This window comes from Crinia signifera, chromosome 3, assembly GCF_055691185.1.
Source record: "Crinia signifera chromosome 3, ASM5569118v1, whole genome shotgun sequence".
NCBI lineage: Eukaryota > Metazoa > Chordata > Amphibia > Anura > Myobatrachidae > Crinia > Crinia signifera.
Genome location: NC_139219.1, coordinates 46,951,582 through 46,968,088, shown reverse-complemented (window position 1 = coordinate 46,968,088; position 16,507 = coordinate 46,951,582). Strand labels below are relative to the sequence as shown.

Sequence of the window (16,507 nt, the reverse complement as noted above, 5' to 3'; positions counted from 1 at the left end):
CTGTGTTGTATGTATATAACCTAATATACTGTATTTATAAACTAGTAAAAATGTGAGTGATATAGTAAGGGAACTCACTTTGCTGAGCAATCCCCAAAAAGCTGACCAAATCATGTGAAAGGAACTTGCGTAAGCTCTGTGCTTCCTAAAGGAAATTTAGATGGCAAGTAATGATGTACCTATCTATAACAGACAGAGCTGTAACGATATGACATGACATGCCTGTCAGAGGAAACAGCCACTCAGAGGCTTATACTGTATAAGTGCTGACATGACCACTGCCGTCACTTTGCTTTTGGATAATGAGTCGCGGAGGAGCAGTCAGACCGTTACCGCGGATACGGTGATCTGTCCTGAGTAAAGCTGAGGGAAATTACAACTTTTTGCAACATCCCTTCCTATAGATTGTAAGCTTGCGAGCAGGGCCCTCATACCTTTGAATGTTTGTAAATACCCTGTTTGTTGTATCACTGTCTCCTTTGTAAAGTGCAACAGAATATGCTGCGCTATATAAGAAACTTAATAAATAAATATTTTTGATTACCATGGAATTCTCCAATAAAACAAAATACTCAAATAAGAAGTATATTTTTCAGTATTTCTGATCAAACACTTTGAATCTAGCCCAGTTTTCATCACCTCAAGATACAGTTTGCTATGTATACAGTTGTGCTCATAAGTTTACATACCCTAGCAGAATTTGGGAATTTCTGGCCATATGTCAGAGAATATGAATGACTAGGTGATTCATCGCGCCCTACGGGCGCTCTTCACACCGTCGTAAGGGGCTGCGCCCCCTTAATTTGTGAACATTTGCATATGAGAAAGATGGTTAGAATTGTATGAAAGATGGCCTGTATTGCAACTTGAGTTATAGGTGAAATGTGTTAAATAGAGAGCATATGATGTGGAAGGGGGTGTGTATTGTTTTGTTTAATTAAAAAGCGGTTACAGAGTAAGATGTACATTGATAGTGTGGATGGTACAGTGACATTTGTGGGTGTGGGGGGGGGGCTGTGTGTGCATGTTGTTTAGGTGTGTGTGTGCAATAGTATAGTAGGGTGTTTCTGAGTCAGCGGCTCCCCACTGGCGGAGGTCACGACACAGGAAAACAGGAGGCTGGGTAGTGATAGGGGTGTGTGGGCATAAGGGGGACTAAAGAGGAGGGTGGGAGATACTGTGCAGCTTCTGCCAGTGGGTGAGGGTCCAGCGTGGCAGTACAGGATGGCCCTTAGTCAGTGTCTCCTCCTACTGGGTGGGAGTTCGGGTGCATGAGAGCAGGAGGCTGGGCTATGAGGCATGATAGGGGCATGTGGGCAAAACAGCGTCAGCGACTCCCCAGTGGTGGAAGTTACGGTTCAGGAGAGCAGGAAGCTGGGTAGTGATAGGGGTGTGTGAGTATATGGGGGACTAAAGAGGGGCTTAGGGGTGCCGTGAATTGCGGGAGGGGTGCGGGGGTGCCGTGAATCAAGGGAGGGGGGGCGCAGGTGTCGGCGAATCGCAGGAGAGGGTCCGCAAAGCGTGGGAGGGGGCATGAATTGCGCGAGGGGGGTTGCGAATCGTGGGAGGGGGGTGCACGGGGGGTCCGTGAATTGCGGGAGGGGGGGGCACGGGGCGCGATGAATCACCTAGTTGGTTATATATTCTTGTAGAAGGATGGTAGGATGTTGCTGTCATTCAGAAGCATTTACATAAACAGTAATAGTAGCAGTAAAAGGTCTGACTTAAAGCACCAACAGTAAAACAGAACAGGTGTTATATATTATACAAAGAATTGGTTGATGATGTGTAGGTTGACGTGCACATAGTTCATAGTTGTCACTGGAAAAAAATTGCTACAAGAAAAAATCAACACAGAAAGTTCAACACATGTAAATGTTGACATAAGTGTGGCACTTCATCGGTGTCCATGTCAACACATGAGAATGAATATGAAAACATTCAAAAAAAGAAAAATAAATCTTCAAAAACTCATGTCAACCTTTTTCATTGTCGACCATAGCCGTGCCAGTGTTTTGCATGTGCCATTTAATCCTGGGGTTGCCGTGAATCGCGCGCGGGGGGGGGGGGGGAGGGAGGGGGTGAGGGGTGTCCGCTAATCACAGGAGGAGGGGTCGTGGGTGGATGCCGTGAATTGTGGGAGGGGGAGGTCGCGGGGGGGGGGGGGGTGTGGGTGCCGCGAATTGTGGGAGGGGGGGCGCGGGGGGTTGCAGTGAATTGCGGGAGGGTGGGTCGCGGGGGCGGGTGGTTGCCGCAATGACAGGAGGGGGGGTCAGGGGTGGGGAATCGCGGTAGGGGGCGTCGTGGGGGGCACCGTGAACCACGGGAGGGGGGGCGGCGCAAATCGTGGGAGGGGGGGCGCGGGGTGCCGCGAATCGCAGGAGGGGGGGGGTGTCACGGGGTGGGGCCGCGAATCGCGGGAGTCACCGGGGGTGCCGCGAATTGCGGGGGGGTGTGCTGCAAATCACGGGTGGGGGGTCACGGGGGGTGCCACGAATCGCCACAAGAAAAAATCAAAACAGAAAGTTCAACACATGTAAATGTTGACATAAGTGTCCATGTTGACACATGAGAATGAATATGAAAACATTCAAAAAAAGAAAAATAAATCTTCAAAAACTCATGTCAACCTTTTTCATTGTCGACCATAGCTGTGCCAGTGTTTTGCATGTGCCATTTAATCCTGGGGTTGCCGTGAATCACGCGCGGGGGTGGGGGGGAGGGAGGAGGTGAGGGGTGTCCGCGAATCACGGGAGGAGGGGTCATGGGTGGATGCCGTGAATTGCGGGAGGGGGGGTCGCAGAGGGGGTGTGGGTGCCGCGAATTGTGGGAGGGGGGGCGCGGGGGGTTGCAGTGAATCGCGGGAGGGTGGGTCGCGGGGGCGGGGGGTTGCCGCAATGACCGGAGGGGGGGTCAGGGGTGGGGAATCGCGGTAAGGGGGGTCGTGGGGGGCACCGTGAACCGCGGGAGGGGGGCCCGGGGGGTTGGCGCGGATTGTGGGAGGGGGGTCTCGGGGTGCCGCGAATCGCAGGAGGGGGGGGGGTGTCACGGGGTGGGGCCACGAATCGCGGGAGTCACCGGGGGTGCCGCGAATTGCGGGGGGTGTGCTGCAAATAGCGGGAGGGGGGGCGCGGGGGGTGCCGCGAATCGCCACAAGAAAAAATCAACACAGAAAGGTCAACACATGTAAATGTTGACATAGGTGTGGCACTTCATTGGTGTCCATTTCGACACATGAGAATGAATATGAAAACATTGAAAAAGTGAAAAATAAATCTTGTCAACCTTTTTCATTGTCGACCATAGCCATGTCAGTGTTTTGCATGTGCCATTTAATCGTGGGGATGCCGTGAATGGGGGGGGGGGGGGGGGGGGAGGGAGGGAGGTGCATACCTCCCAACATGACCCTCTCCAGGAGGGACACATTGCTCTGTTTCTGGACTTTCTTCTTAATTTATGGATTACCATCACCTGTGCTTAAACACCTTTCTTATCAATTACCCTGTTTAAAACAGGTGATGACAATCATAAATTAAGATGGAAGTCCACAACCCAGCGTTACAGCTCCAGACACACTTTGAGTGACAGATGTAGCCAAATATATAAGTGATAACTCACAAACTTTTCTTTCACTCATGGTTAGTGGTTGGGTAAAGCCATTTATTGTCAAACAACTGTGTTTACTCTTTTTAAATCATAATGATAACAGAAACTATTTGCCCCCTTTAACATCAATCCCAACATCAACATCAATCAATCTCATCAATCACAATCTTTAACATCAATAACAACATCCCGCTGGGATCACCTCTGACGAAGTTGTACTACGAAACGCGTTAGAGCGGGGCCTGTGACGCCCGCTCCGACTGTGCCGGCTCACCTGTTCGCGTCTGTTCCTGTGTGGTCTCCCGCCCTGCTGTTCTCGCCGATGGTGATCCCAGTGGGTGATTGGGGTTTCCAGCAGTGCTCCAGATCGTGGTAGGAGGTTGCCTGGGTGATCTAGATTGTATCTTGTGGTAACCAGCCCACAGTGTTTTATTGTTCGGTAAGAGTACAGAGTTGCTCTCTATTGGATCTGCTTTTATTGTCCTTTATTAAAATCATCATTTATTCACTATGGAGCGCCCCTCCTGTTCTCCATTTTGACACACACACACACACATATACATATATCACTTATATATTTGGCTACATCTGTCACTCAAAGTGTGTCTGGAGCTGTAACGCTGGGTTGTGGACTTCCATCTTAATTTATGATTGTCATCACCTGTTTTAAACAGGGTAATTGATAAGAAAGGTGTTTAAGCACAGGTGATGGTAATCCATAAATTAAGAAGAAAGTCCAGAAACAGAGCAATGTGTCCCTCCTGGAGAGGGTCATGTTGGGAGGTATGCACCATACCTCCCTCCACTCCCCCCCCCCCCCCCCCATTCACGGCATCCCCACGATTAAATGGCACATGCAAAACACTGACATGGCTATGGTCGACAATGAAAAAGGTTGACAAGATTTATTTTTCACTTTTTCAATGTTTTCATATTCATTCTCATGTGTCGAAATGGACACCAATGAAGTGCCACACTTATGTCAACATTTACATGTGTTGACCTTTCTGTGTTGATTTTTTCTTGTGGCGATTCGCGGCACCCCCCGCGCCCCCCTCCCGCGATTTGCAGCACACCCCCCGCAATTCGCGGCACCCCCGGTGACTCCCGCGATTCGCGGCCCCACCCCGTGACACACCCCCCCTCCTGCGATTCGCGGCACCCCGAGACCCCCCTCCCACAATCCGCGCCAACCCCCCGGGCCCCCCTCCCGCGGTTCACGGTGCCCCCCACGACCCCCCCTACCGCGATTCCCCACCCCTGATAATAATCGATCTTGATACAATGTCTGAAGAACAGAAAGCACGGCGCCCATACTTGTTTCCTAGCACGGCACCCATCGCATCGCATCGCATACCATCGTATGCCTTATAGACTATAAGGCATATGATGGTATGCGATGTGATGTTACACGATGGCAGACGATTTTATACAATTTTAGATTGTATATCATCGCAATGTATGCCATTGTATGCCATGTACAATGGTATACGATTTAAAATTGTATAAGCACCCTAATGGGTGTTTTCAATGTTAAATGTGCCCCGTATAAGATAATTAATTGTATAAGCACCGTAATGGGTGCTTAGTATGTTAAAAGCACCCCCAACGCCACCCCCACTATCAATGCCAACCCGTAGCGTGGCGAGCGCAGCGAACCCGCGAGGGGAGGCGGTACGTGTCCTCTGACCTTTTCATATCCCACTATCCACGTCGGCATGGAGTTGATCATATATAGTGTGGCGAGCGCAGCGAGCCACCGAGCCCGAAGCGTGGTGAGCGTAGCGAGCCCCGCGAGGGGTGGCGGAATACATGTAAAGTATTACACGTGGCGAGTATTATGCTCACCACGCTTCAGGTTGGCGTTGATAGAGGGGGTGGCGTGGGGGTGCATTTAACATTGTAAGCACCCATTAGGGTGCTTATACAATAAAAAATCGTATAGGGGCTTATACAATTTAAAATCGCATCGCATCACATAAACTGTAAACAAACATAAACATGTAATTACAATTTGCACATAGGAAAATGCTAGGTAAACATATGCAATACACATAACATTGTGCATACAGGCATGGCATTACATATACAAGATATATGCTAGAGTGTAACTGGTATTGCTAGCATATATAACTGCCTAAATGGGTTCATGGTGACACAGTTTTGAGTGATAAACTCACCATCAAATGCTGTATAAGGCTGGACCATGTGAGCTGTGTCTGCCTGAATCCATGTGAAGACTTAATATGGCCACTAGCATCATCTTTGTCCCAGAATGCATTGCTAGCTAGATAGCTACAGAAAGCTAAGGGGGACAAACTACCTGGTATAGGTCTGTGCTGACCACAGGAAGGAGTGGATTATGCAAAACACAGAAACAATTGAACACAAAGGAAATTTATGCTGAAGGCATGACAAAAATATTTGATAAAAAGCACATCAGTATACACCACCCCCTTTTAGGCTCTCCACTCTGTCGCACTTCCACTCCATCCCTGTCGCTCCATCCATCTCTACCCCCTCTCACTCCCATACAAACCATGTTCCAGTCTACTCTCCGTCAGTCAATCATTGATAATCTGACGACGGACTGCATCCTACATCTCAGGACCTATTCACGCAAGGGCAAACTGGTACCAAACATGGGTACTTTGTTACATGCACTGCAGCAATGACCAGTCATGATTGAGGTACAAAGTAAGATCATTGCAACTAATCAACCAATCCGCTTCTTCCATTTTATACACTGTGTCTGGATGTTTTCGGTAGGCTCATATTGTTTCGCCAAAAATGATGCCGGGCCTAGGTATGTAGGATGGCCCTGCTCGCAAGCTTACAATCTATAGGGAAATAGGTTTTTCTTATTGCATAAAATTAAGTAAACTAAAATACAATGAAATAAAATATAATAAAATACAATCGTTTATCCAGGAGAGAATAAAATTATGGCTGTTGCAAATATTATTTTATTTCATTGTATTTTAGGTTACTTTATTAATGTGTATGCATAACCAACGCTGCTCGTGTGCTTACAATGCTAATTAAAATATTCCTGAACATAGATTACGTTGATTAGGCAGCTGAAACAACTGTGGGAATTAAACCCAATAGGATTCCAATTCCAATAAGATGCCTGGTATATTAGGGCGGAAAGCCCACAATATGGATACTCTTTGAAAAAGCTCATACCGGAGCGAAACGCGTTAGGGAGGATCTGGCACCCCTGGAAATAAGGAGATATTTGAGCCCAAAATAATACCTCCTTAGATGCGCTATACATCCCGCTCACTTCGGCAGACGCACGTTACATCTTCAGCTATCTGCACGGACACGTACTACACAAGCGCCACTAACGGCAGAGTGGCAGGTGAGAGACGCGGCTCCGTCAGTTACACAGGTGCCTGCTCAAACCGGACGTGATACCACCTGCTGCCGCGTGTAAGAGACGCGGCAGACTGGACTGACCAAAACTGCTGGAATCAGGTTGGTTATCTTTCCCGGCACCTCGCCTTCAACTATACCAGTTACATCAGCGGGTAGCAGAACGGAGGGCAGTGGAATCTACACGGAATAGCCCTCCTGTCTCCCTGCGCTAACACTGCCTTTTGTTACCATCATTATTGGAACTTGTGAGTATTGCGCAAAACATTAGAGGTTCATGTCCACAGATTATTATAAATGGACTTCCACTGACTAATATCTGGCTCATTGATTGGAACATTCTCCCTTAAATATACAAATTGGAGGATATATATGAATACGCTCATTTGTGGTCGATTTTATGCAGATTTTTTATTTAATTTATTCCATTTCAAGTATATGCATAATTAATGAATTACATACAATTGTGAAGAATTAGGTGGCCACCTTAAGTACATTGTACACAATAATTTTGTAGTATTTCAGTGATTTTAGTATTTTATATTTATGTATTTTATGTTTCATATAAAATTTTCCTGTGTTTATTGCACGGTGATTTATTTATTTATACTTTATTAAAGAATTATTTGTGAAAATTGTGTCTAGCATATTTCAGACCTATATGCACCTCGTTAATAAATTAGCACAGTAAATTGGATAAAACCATTATATTTCTGTAGTTGGAGCCCTGTTTTTATGGGAACACCATCTAATTAGGTGTGATTACACAGTCACACCACCATATCTGCTGCTGCCATATCACCCTACTTCTCCCTGTCACTCCCTGCCTCTCCCTGTCACCATGTTGCATATTGTGAACTTGGGTTGGAGTGGAGGAGGAGGGCCCAAATTATATTTTTTCACCTGGGCCACAAGTTCCACCACTGCAGGCCCTCACTGTGGGCCTTATTCTAGTTCACTCTTAGAGGCAAATTCCTTCTCAAATGGACAAAACCATGTGCACTGCAGGTGGGGCTAGAGTGAACTAGAATACGGCCCTGTGTGCTCTGAGCTTATTAGATAATATTATTATGCATGGGTGCAGCTAACATGGCATTTTTAATAATGCCATTTAAGGTCAAGTCTTCATTATAGCACACTTTTATCACACTCATTTCCAAAGTGCATATTTTTCTGGGAACAGAGCTCACTGTTATCTTGTTGCACCATTTGGGAGAGACGTGATCTCCTAAGTGACAGATGGGTTCTATATATATCCAGGGCTTGTGGTTTTATGCAGAAGAGATGTATGTGCATTGTATATTTTACAGTATGCCTGTTATTTATGTAAAATGGATGCTCTACTGAGCTGTAAGCTATGGTGCATGCATGGACGCTAGAGGTCTTGTGGGCCCCTGGACATTTGCCAGTGTAGCCACCTTGTAGTAACGCCACTGCCATTTCATATCTGTAATTAGAGGGATAATAAACCGTACTCGGAAAGTTGGATTCACTTTTTCTCTAAAAATTTCCAAACAAAACATATAAAACTAATTTGTCTTCATTAAGTTTGAATTAAATGAACTCTCAATATCAGACATAGAAAAAGAGAAACAACGAATCTAGCTGCTAAGGGACGGACTTCTGTGCATGGGCGCAAATGGCAAGATTTTGCCTACACTGGATGTACAGATGCCTGTTCTATTGTAAGTCGGACAGAACTTGTCCATATCTGATTTTCTGTGAAATCGGGGATTTCATGGAAGAAAGTGGGTGGAACCGCTGTCTAGTGGGAATGTAATGGGTGTGTATCTAATATTCGGTGTGTGTACAGGGAACGGAAGCCTGTTTCTGAACAAATGCATATGACAGGCCCAATTCAGTACAGTTTGGGAAAAATGTGAGCACAGTTCATGCAGTGGTGGTGGCGATGGGGCAGCAGCTAACCACTGGGAGGGTGGTGACCAAGTGTTTTCAGGATGTGGTCCAGCCAACGCAGGCATGACTGAACCATGGGGGGTGGATGCTGCTGCTAGGCTGTGCAGCCAGGGAGGCAGCCCGTAATGTAACGCTTGCACAAAAGAGATGTGGCTGCAACATTTTGTGGGCACATCATCAGGAGGGACCCCGGATTTTATGGGCTGCCGCTCAGCAGCCCATAGAGAGGGGTCCCTGAGGGAGGGAACACTTTCCAATGGGACTGCCTTGGTGACTGGCAGGTCGAACTTCCAATAGGAAGTCACTGCCAGTCACAGTGAAGCCAGTGCAGTCTCACAGACTGCATCTTGCTTCACTACAGTGGCGGATTTTACCTGGGGGGGGGGGGTAAAAACCACCACTGACTGACATGCCTCCCAACATTTTGGTTATATATATATATGTACTCCTGTGCGACGCAAGCCCGAAAAGGGGAGTGGTTTTCATGAGAATGCTGCATTCCTGAGTCATGCTCCCCATCTTTGTCACTATGGGGGAATGCCCAGACCCTCCATCTCCCAAGAATAGATGGTGGGCACATGCTAAGCAGAGCAGCAAGTGACAGGGTGTCTCTCACCTGCTCCTCCACCCCCCCACACTGCAGAACACTGCTGCTCATTGGGTGGGGCAGTCCCAAAGGTAGTACATTAGGCTTCTGTGGCTGCCCACAACTACAGCCACTAACTGTCAGTATACCTGTAATAACTGAAGTGGACATGTCCCCCTTTCTCTTTAGCCTCAGTGTAGCATGTTCTGATGATAGGAAGTAAGTGCTTCCCTATTTTTGTTATTATTAGCCTGCAGCGTGTGAGTAACAGCCGTATGGTTAGTGCTGTATGTGTAAATGGATCAGGTGTAATAAATATGGGCATACCTCCTAACTGTCCCCGTTACCGCGGGAATGTCCTGGTATTTGGGGATGGGGGGGGCAGTTGGGAGTTCCCACTGTCGCTGTGAATAGATGCTGTGTGCATGCGCACAGTGTCTATTCATGCCCCACAGAGCTAATAACAGAGTGTGGCCTTGTGGGGAGCCACAAGCATAGACCACGCCCCTCTTGATAGGCCACGCCCCTTCTGCATCCCTCCCACTGAGGACTGAAAGTTGGGAGGTATGCATGGGTTAGGTCAGTGATGTCACAATTATCCATACACAAGTATGGATGTCGTGGAAGGAGAATGAAGTAGTAAGTACATAAAGGCAACAGAAACATATTAATAAAAACCAGTTCCAGTTGATACAGTGATATACTCGGTCTAGACAGACAGTCAATAGGTCTACCCCAAAAATGTCGACATGGTCAAAAGGTCGAGAGGGTCAAAAGGTCGACATGCAATAGGCGAATGGTCAAAATGTCAGCATAGAGGGAGAGTATAATAGTGGCAGAAGCCTGCAAGGGTGCGTTTTACACTAATTGGGGGTTCATATCGACAGTTGATGACACCAGAAAATGTAAAAAACTCATGGCTACCTTTCATGTGTCTACCTTTATCATGCCGAAATTTTGAACCTGTTGATATTTTGACCTTTTGACCCTGTCAACCTTTAACCCTATCAACCTATTGTATGTTGACCTTTTGGGGTAGACATATTGACTGTGCACCTAAACACTATCTAATAATATACACCATTACAAACAGGCAAAAGGTGGCATGCAGAACCCTAAAAAGGAGGTCTCCTATTTGAGAGTTAACAACGCACAGATGTAATACCCCTCCCTATGTATATATATAGTATTGTATAACCCTGCTATGTATGTGCTGTTATGTACTAATGCCACTGGATTGTAGATGCACCATATACTGTGCATATATGGAGGGACATCCCTTAAGACTTTCTGATGGAACATGCCCAGTGGTGTGAACATGGAGGGACTATACTATTTTATTTGCGGTTGGGGGAGAGAAAAAAAACTGTGACTGAGGATGCCCCTGCGAGTGTTCAATAAAGTTGGGGAGCGCTTGTGCTGCAGAAAAAAACAGTTGACCAGTACAGAGAGAGAGAGAGATTTTTCTAGAAGGAGGAAGTGCGCAGCTGGGGGAGAGCTATAGACCCAGGGTACCTGTGTAGCGCTGGAGCTGATAAGAGTGAGGGAGCTTTCGTGAAGACTGGCCTAGAGAGACGGGCGGGAGTGTCCGGAGGTAGGCGTCACAGTGAGTGAGGCAGATAGCGGCGGCGTCATAGGGAGGCGTTACTAAGGCCGGAGGCGGCACGAGGGCGGAGACGGAGGAAAGTCCTGCCACAGACTACAGTGAATGGGGGAGTGGTGAGTGGATAGCCGCCCCCAAAAAGGCAGGCTTATATATTTTGTGACCAGCCCATCTGTCAGCAAACCCCTTCCCTGCATGCTCCCAACAGCGCATTGTATGACTAAACAGCAGCCCAGGCATATATAGAGAGAGAGGGGGAGACAGACTATTAAAACAGAAGTAACCACATCCCAGTCTCCCTACAGTGTATTGAGGGGACATCCCTGCATGTGAGGGTGCAGAGTTAGTGTCACCACTGCCAGCTGATTCCTATACAGAGTGTATACCACAGAAGGTGGTAAAGGATATTATACTCCTTGCTTTTTAACTATCACATACCCGGATCAGGAGAGTTAAACCCGGTGCAGGAGCCAGGGGACACCTCGCTGACCATCCTTTAGCAAGTGAGCATCTATTTGTGCAGACAGTGTATGGTATATGTTAAAGTTCCCACTGCAAGCAGCTAAACCCGGCGACGCAGCCTGGGGAAGCTAGTGCAGGAACAGTACCGCTATAAAGACACTAGTGCCGGAGAATTTGTGCGTAGAGCATATTATTATCATTGGCATCAGGAGTAAGGAGATAGAGGCCGTAGTCACGGTAACAGAGATACAAGACCAGCTGCATAGGAAGAAACTAAGTTAGTCCGGTAACGATTTTGGATTATGACACCGAGCTAAACCCGGTTCTACCAGAGCCAGGGGACGCTGAGTCTAGACTGCATCCAAATAGGAACTATCCTGAATAAACTTGGGTTATTGCTACAACGGCACTATATAGATGTTATTTTGAACCGGTATAACACTGCCAGGGATAATTCTGACATACCATTGGTGCATCCCTACCAATGTTGCATCCCCAGTATATACTTCTCCAAGGAATCTATTCCTGCTTACCAGAAGCGAGAACCTGAATTGATTGTACGGATTGGCAGGCAGACTTTATAACCTTGAATGCCTAAGGGATCATCTATAAGGAACAGGGGGAGCATATTTATTGAAAGTACCAGTGATTAGATTATTGCACAATAATAGTTAAGTATTATAGAGGTTATTAGCATTCATACATTGTAAAGGTATAGTGTCTTCTACCTTAATGGGGAACCACAAATACGGTATATGACTATAAGTGTTATTGTAGAAGGATGAAACCTTGTCCCAGAGCCAGTAACTTGTAATGTTGTGAAGGGAGGGTGTGAGAAATACCTATATATTAATATATATCTGTTACAAAGACGTACCAGTTGGTGTATTATACCCCAGTATTTGTAATTTAGTAGGTTGTGTTAATAAATTGTTCAAGTGCTCAACAACCGGTGGCATTATTATGGGTGATTCCCCAAGCTCACCCTGATAGCTTGCGACTACTATCAAGATATCGGAAATTGCTATTCCGCAAAACCGACACAGCTTGGGGTGGAGGCACTACATAACCATATCAACTGCGCTATAGAAGAAAATGGCGTCACACAGAGCATTGACCTGATTAAAGGTTCCAGGTGCCCTAGGCTAATACACATGTAGCTCCCCTTGTATTGCTGGTAAGCACATGCGTGTGAGCGCTCAGGGATTCGCCAGTCATACTGCCCATGTGCATGTAAAGAAGGGTATACAAATGGCATGTAGGATCTAATGCTTTTGGTGTGGGAAGGAGACTTTGGCTTTAGGCTGCCCAAGTGGCGCTGTAGCATAATGTACATAAGAGTAATTTTTCCGTTAAGTTACATTGGCACAGCCATCTGGCACAAATGGCTTCATCCCCCACAGTACATCGGGGCAGGTGATGGCTAACAAGTATGGAAAAAAATAGACCTTCGTTTTATTCCTCAGCTCTCCCCTGCAAGGCACCCCCCACAGGGGAGAGCGAGGAATAAAATGTGGGCAAAGAAGTGGAAGATGAGGTTCAATGTGGACAAATGCAAGGTCATGCACCATGGGAGACATAACCAGTGTGCTAGTTATAACCTAAGCGGGGATGAATTGGGTAAATCAGTACTCGAAAAGGATCTAGGAGTCCAAATAGACAACAAACTGGGGCGTAGTGCTCAATGTAATATAGCAACAAAAAAGGCCAACAAAATTCTCACATGTATTAAAAGGGGCATGGAAACCAGGGACTCAAAAGTAATTATGCCTCTGTACAAATCATTGGTTAGACCGCACCGCGAATACACAGTACAGTTCTGGGCCCGCACTATAAAAAGGACATCATAGAATTAGAAAAAATCCAAAGAAGAGCAACAAAGCTTATTAGTGGGAATGGAGAATTTAAGCTACGAGGAAAGATGAAACTATTTACACTAGAGAAAAGACGTTTAAGGGGGGACATGCTCAACATGTATAAATATATTAGTGTCCAATATAAGGAACTGTCAAACACCATTTTTTCTACTAGACAGGAATCTAGGACGAGAGGGCACGAGTTTAGATTAGAAGAAAAAAATTTTGTTCGTCTGGAAGAAAAAATTTCTTTACAGTCAGAGCAGTCAAACTTTGGAACTCTCTTCCTGGAGAAGTGGTGTCGGCAGACACTATAAATACGTTTAAAATAAGGTTGGATAAACATTGGTTAAAAACATCCACAGGTATAAATAAGTAAAAATCTGTCTTAAAAATATCAGAACATACTATAAAACAAGGGATTAGCAACATAGGTTGAACTAGATGGATGCAAGTCTTTATTCAGCCTCACCTACTATGTAACTATGTAACCCACCAATGTTAGGGAAATGATCCCTTGAACTTGAGTATCAATACATTTATGCATATTCCTCTGTAGGATTTGTCTATATTTACTGATATAGAGAAAGCAATAATTTTTCAAAATTTGTGAATATATTTTCTTTTTTCCAATACTATAGTTTGGCACTTGTTATAACTGTCTATTGTTTTATTTTAGCATCTTTCTAAGGGCCTAATTCGGTAGGTGTTCGCTATTTGCATTGCTGCTGCTTCTTTGGACACCTACAAAACAGTAAAAAAATGGGGTGTCCTCATGCTCTGGGCCACATAAAGGGGGTTATTCTGGTTGATTCGCAAGGCTGCAAGGGGCCTGGCTGCCCCCCATTCACAGTGTGTGTTCGCGCGCACTGGCTGCGAATGGATGTTTGACACAAACATCCATTTGCAGCCTGCGGCGGAACACCCCCATCATTCCATGGTCACCGAACATCGAATGATGTGGAAGGCACACACACATCTAAGGTTACTCTGAGCATGGGCGATAAAAAATAAAATAAAAATAAGCAGTATTAGCAAACCAAAGATAAAAAGTTGCTGATCTTCTTTAGAGGAGGAGGTAACATACAGCAGTAGTGACTTTTCTTCACGGAAAGGTGTTTACCCATGGAATAAGCTACTATTCTTTAATTCACACAGTCCTATGAGAAATTGCAAACAAATTTTTTTTGATATATGTATGTTTATTGATGCAATTGTTTGTATTTGTAGATTGTATCATGGTACCCCTGATGAAGTCTTTTTAAAGACTAAATGCGTTGGGTCGTTTTTTATACATCTGATTGTACTATTGACTCTCCATTGAAGGACAAAATAAAAACTAATATTGGATGAAATCCTTGTTGAATCATTGAAAAAGAATTATCACTTATGGACTGTGTTTCTGTATTATAGGCGCCTTTCCACTATTGGAAAACATTTTGTGGGCTTTATTCCTTGAACCCTTGGGGAATTTTGTGGTCAGGCAGCCAAGTCACGATTGTTTTAACTTGTATACCTTGTTATATTTGCATTTCTGGTAGAGCGTTTTGGAATATTGGGGATTATAAATATATATATATATATATTGCACAGGCTGGCACTCCACACCAATGGTGAAAGATACTTGCCCGGGTGCCCTCCTGGGTACTATGGCGGACCAATTTGCATACAAGGTGGGGATGGCGGCACTCACAGGACAAATTAAGAAATAAAGACCACTCTGGGGTTCTGTTGCAGTTCAACGTTTCAGTCTTTCGACTTTTATACGTATGCATAAGTTCTTGATAAAAGTCGAAAGACTGAAACGCTCAGAGGGTTAACTGTAGCTTGCTCAGATGCCTTCCTGCATCCGGATGGAGCTCCAGTGAATAAAGTAGTAAAGTCGGCGGCACTCAGAGACATATAAAGAAGGTGCAAAAAGTGCTTTGAATGGACAACATTTTGGGGCATTTTACTGCTGCCAGTTAGGTCCGGCATTCCCCGCCTTGACTTTTGCCCAGAGCCCAGCCTTCATATGGAACAGACAGGCCCAGAGCAGTACATTATTGCACACATTCGATTTGTTGACTCTATGCTTTATTCCTCCTGCAAATCACAGGCGATGTTTAACAAATGGAAACCTATGTGGGTGACTTTGTTGGAAGATGGGATAGAATTTTACAAGAAGAAAAGTGACAACAGCCCGAAGGGAATGCTACCATTGAAAGGAACAGTCATCAGTAACCACTGTCAGGATTTTAGTAAAAGAATGGTACGTTTTTGTTTTTCTGTCCTATAACAAAGTCATTGTAATGATGATAACATATTTATTACAACTTACTAATAGTTTAACAAGTGCTATAGAAACAGTACAGAGTTTCAGCTGATGAATTATAAATGTCCCACCTTTTCCCAGAGTGATCACAGATATCAAACCATTTATACTAAAATAACATTTCAACTAATCAAAAAGAATCCCTGAATTTTTTTTATGCAAGCTCAGCATTATTTACATCAGCTCCATACCTGTCTGCTTGGGGGGGGGGGGGGTGTCTGCATTGTGTGCATGCATCCGATTGTGATCCTGCACCTGTGTGCAAATTAGCAAACCGGTAGGCTTCTAGGGACTACATTGGCTGCAGCCCCTAGAAGTAAGATAGGGTTGCCAAAATAGCGGGGGAGAGACTTTCCACTGGTTTCACTCTCTGCTGTTACAGTACAGACTGGCAGTCCCAGGGGGAGGAGACTTGTCATGCATCTTATCAAAATCCGTTAAGGAAGCAAAGGAGCCCTGGCTTTTATTGCGACTATAGAACTATAGTATAGAACCTGATAAACCAAATGTGGTATAGCGGCCCGATAGTCGGGATTCCGACGGTCGGTATACCAATACTGGATTCCCGACTGTCGGTCATCTCCAACAGGGGGGCAAGCATATTGAAGCCCCTTGTGGGCTCGCTGTGCTCGCCACACTGCGGGCTCAGTGGCTGCTGCTCTTGCCACAGGTTCAATTCTCCCTCTATTGGAGTCGTGGACCCCCATGAGGGAGAATAGTCCCTGTAAATAAAGATCAGACTGTCGGCATTTTACAGTCGGAATTCTAATGTCGGTATACTG

At 45.5% G+C, this 16,507-nt stretch overlaps 1 protein-coding gene across 1 annotated transcript in view; it reads left to right on the top strand.

Moving 5' to 3' along the window:
- Positions 1-16,507, top strand: part of PLEK (pleckstrin) — a 52,777-nt gene that overhangs the window by 13,639 nt on the left and 22,631 nt on the right. Inside the window, exon 2 of the mRNA XM_083175739.1 lies at positions 15,510-15,662. Within this exon, the coding sequence (XP_083031865.1) occupies positions 15,510-15,662 (153 nt within the window). The remainder of the gene's footprint in view (positions 1-15,509; positions 15,663-16,507) is intronic.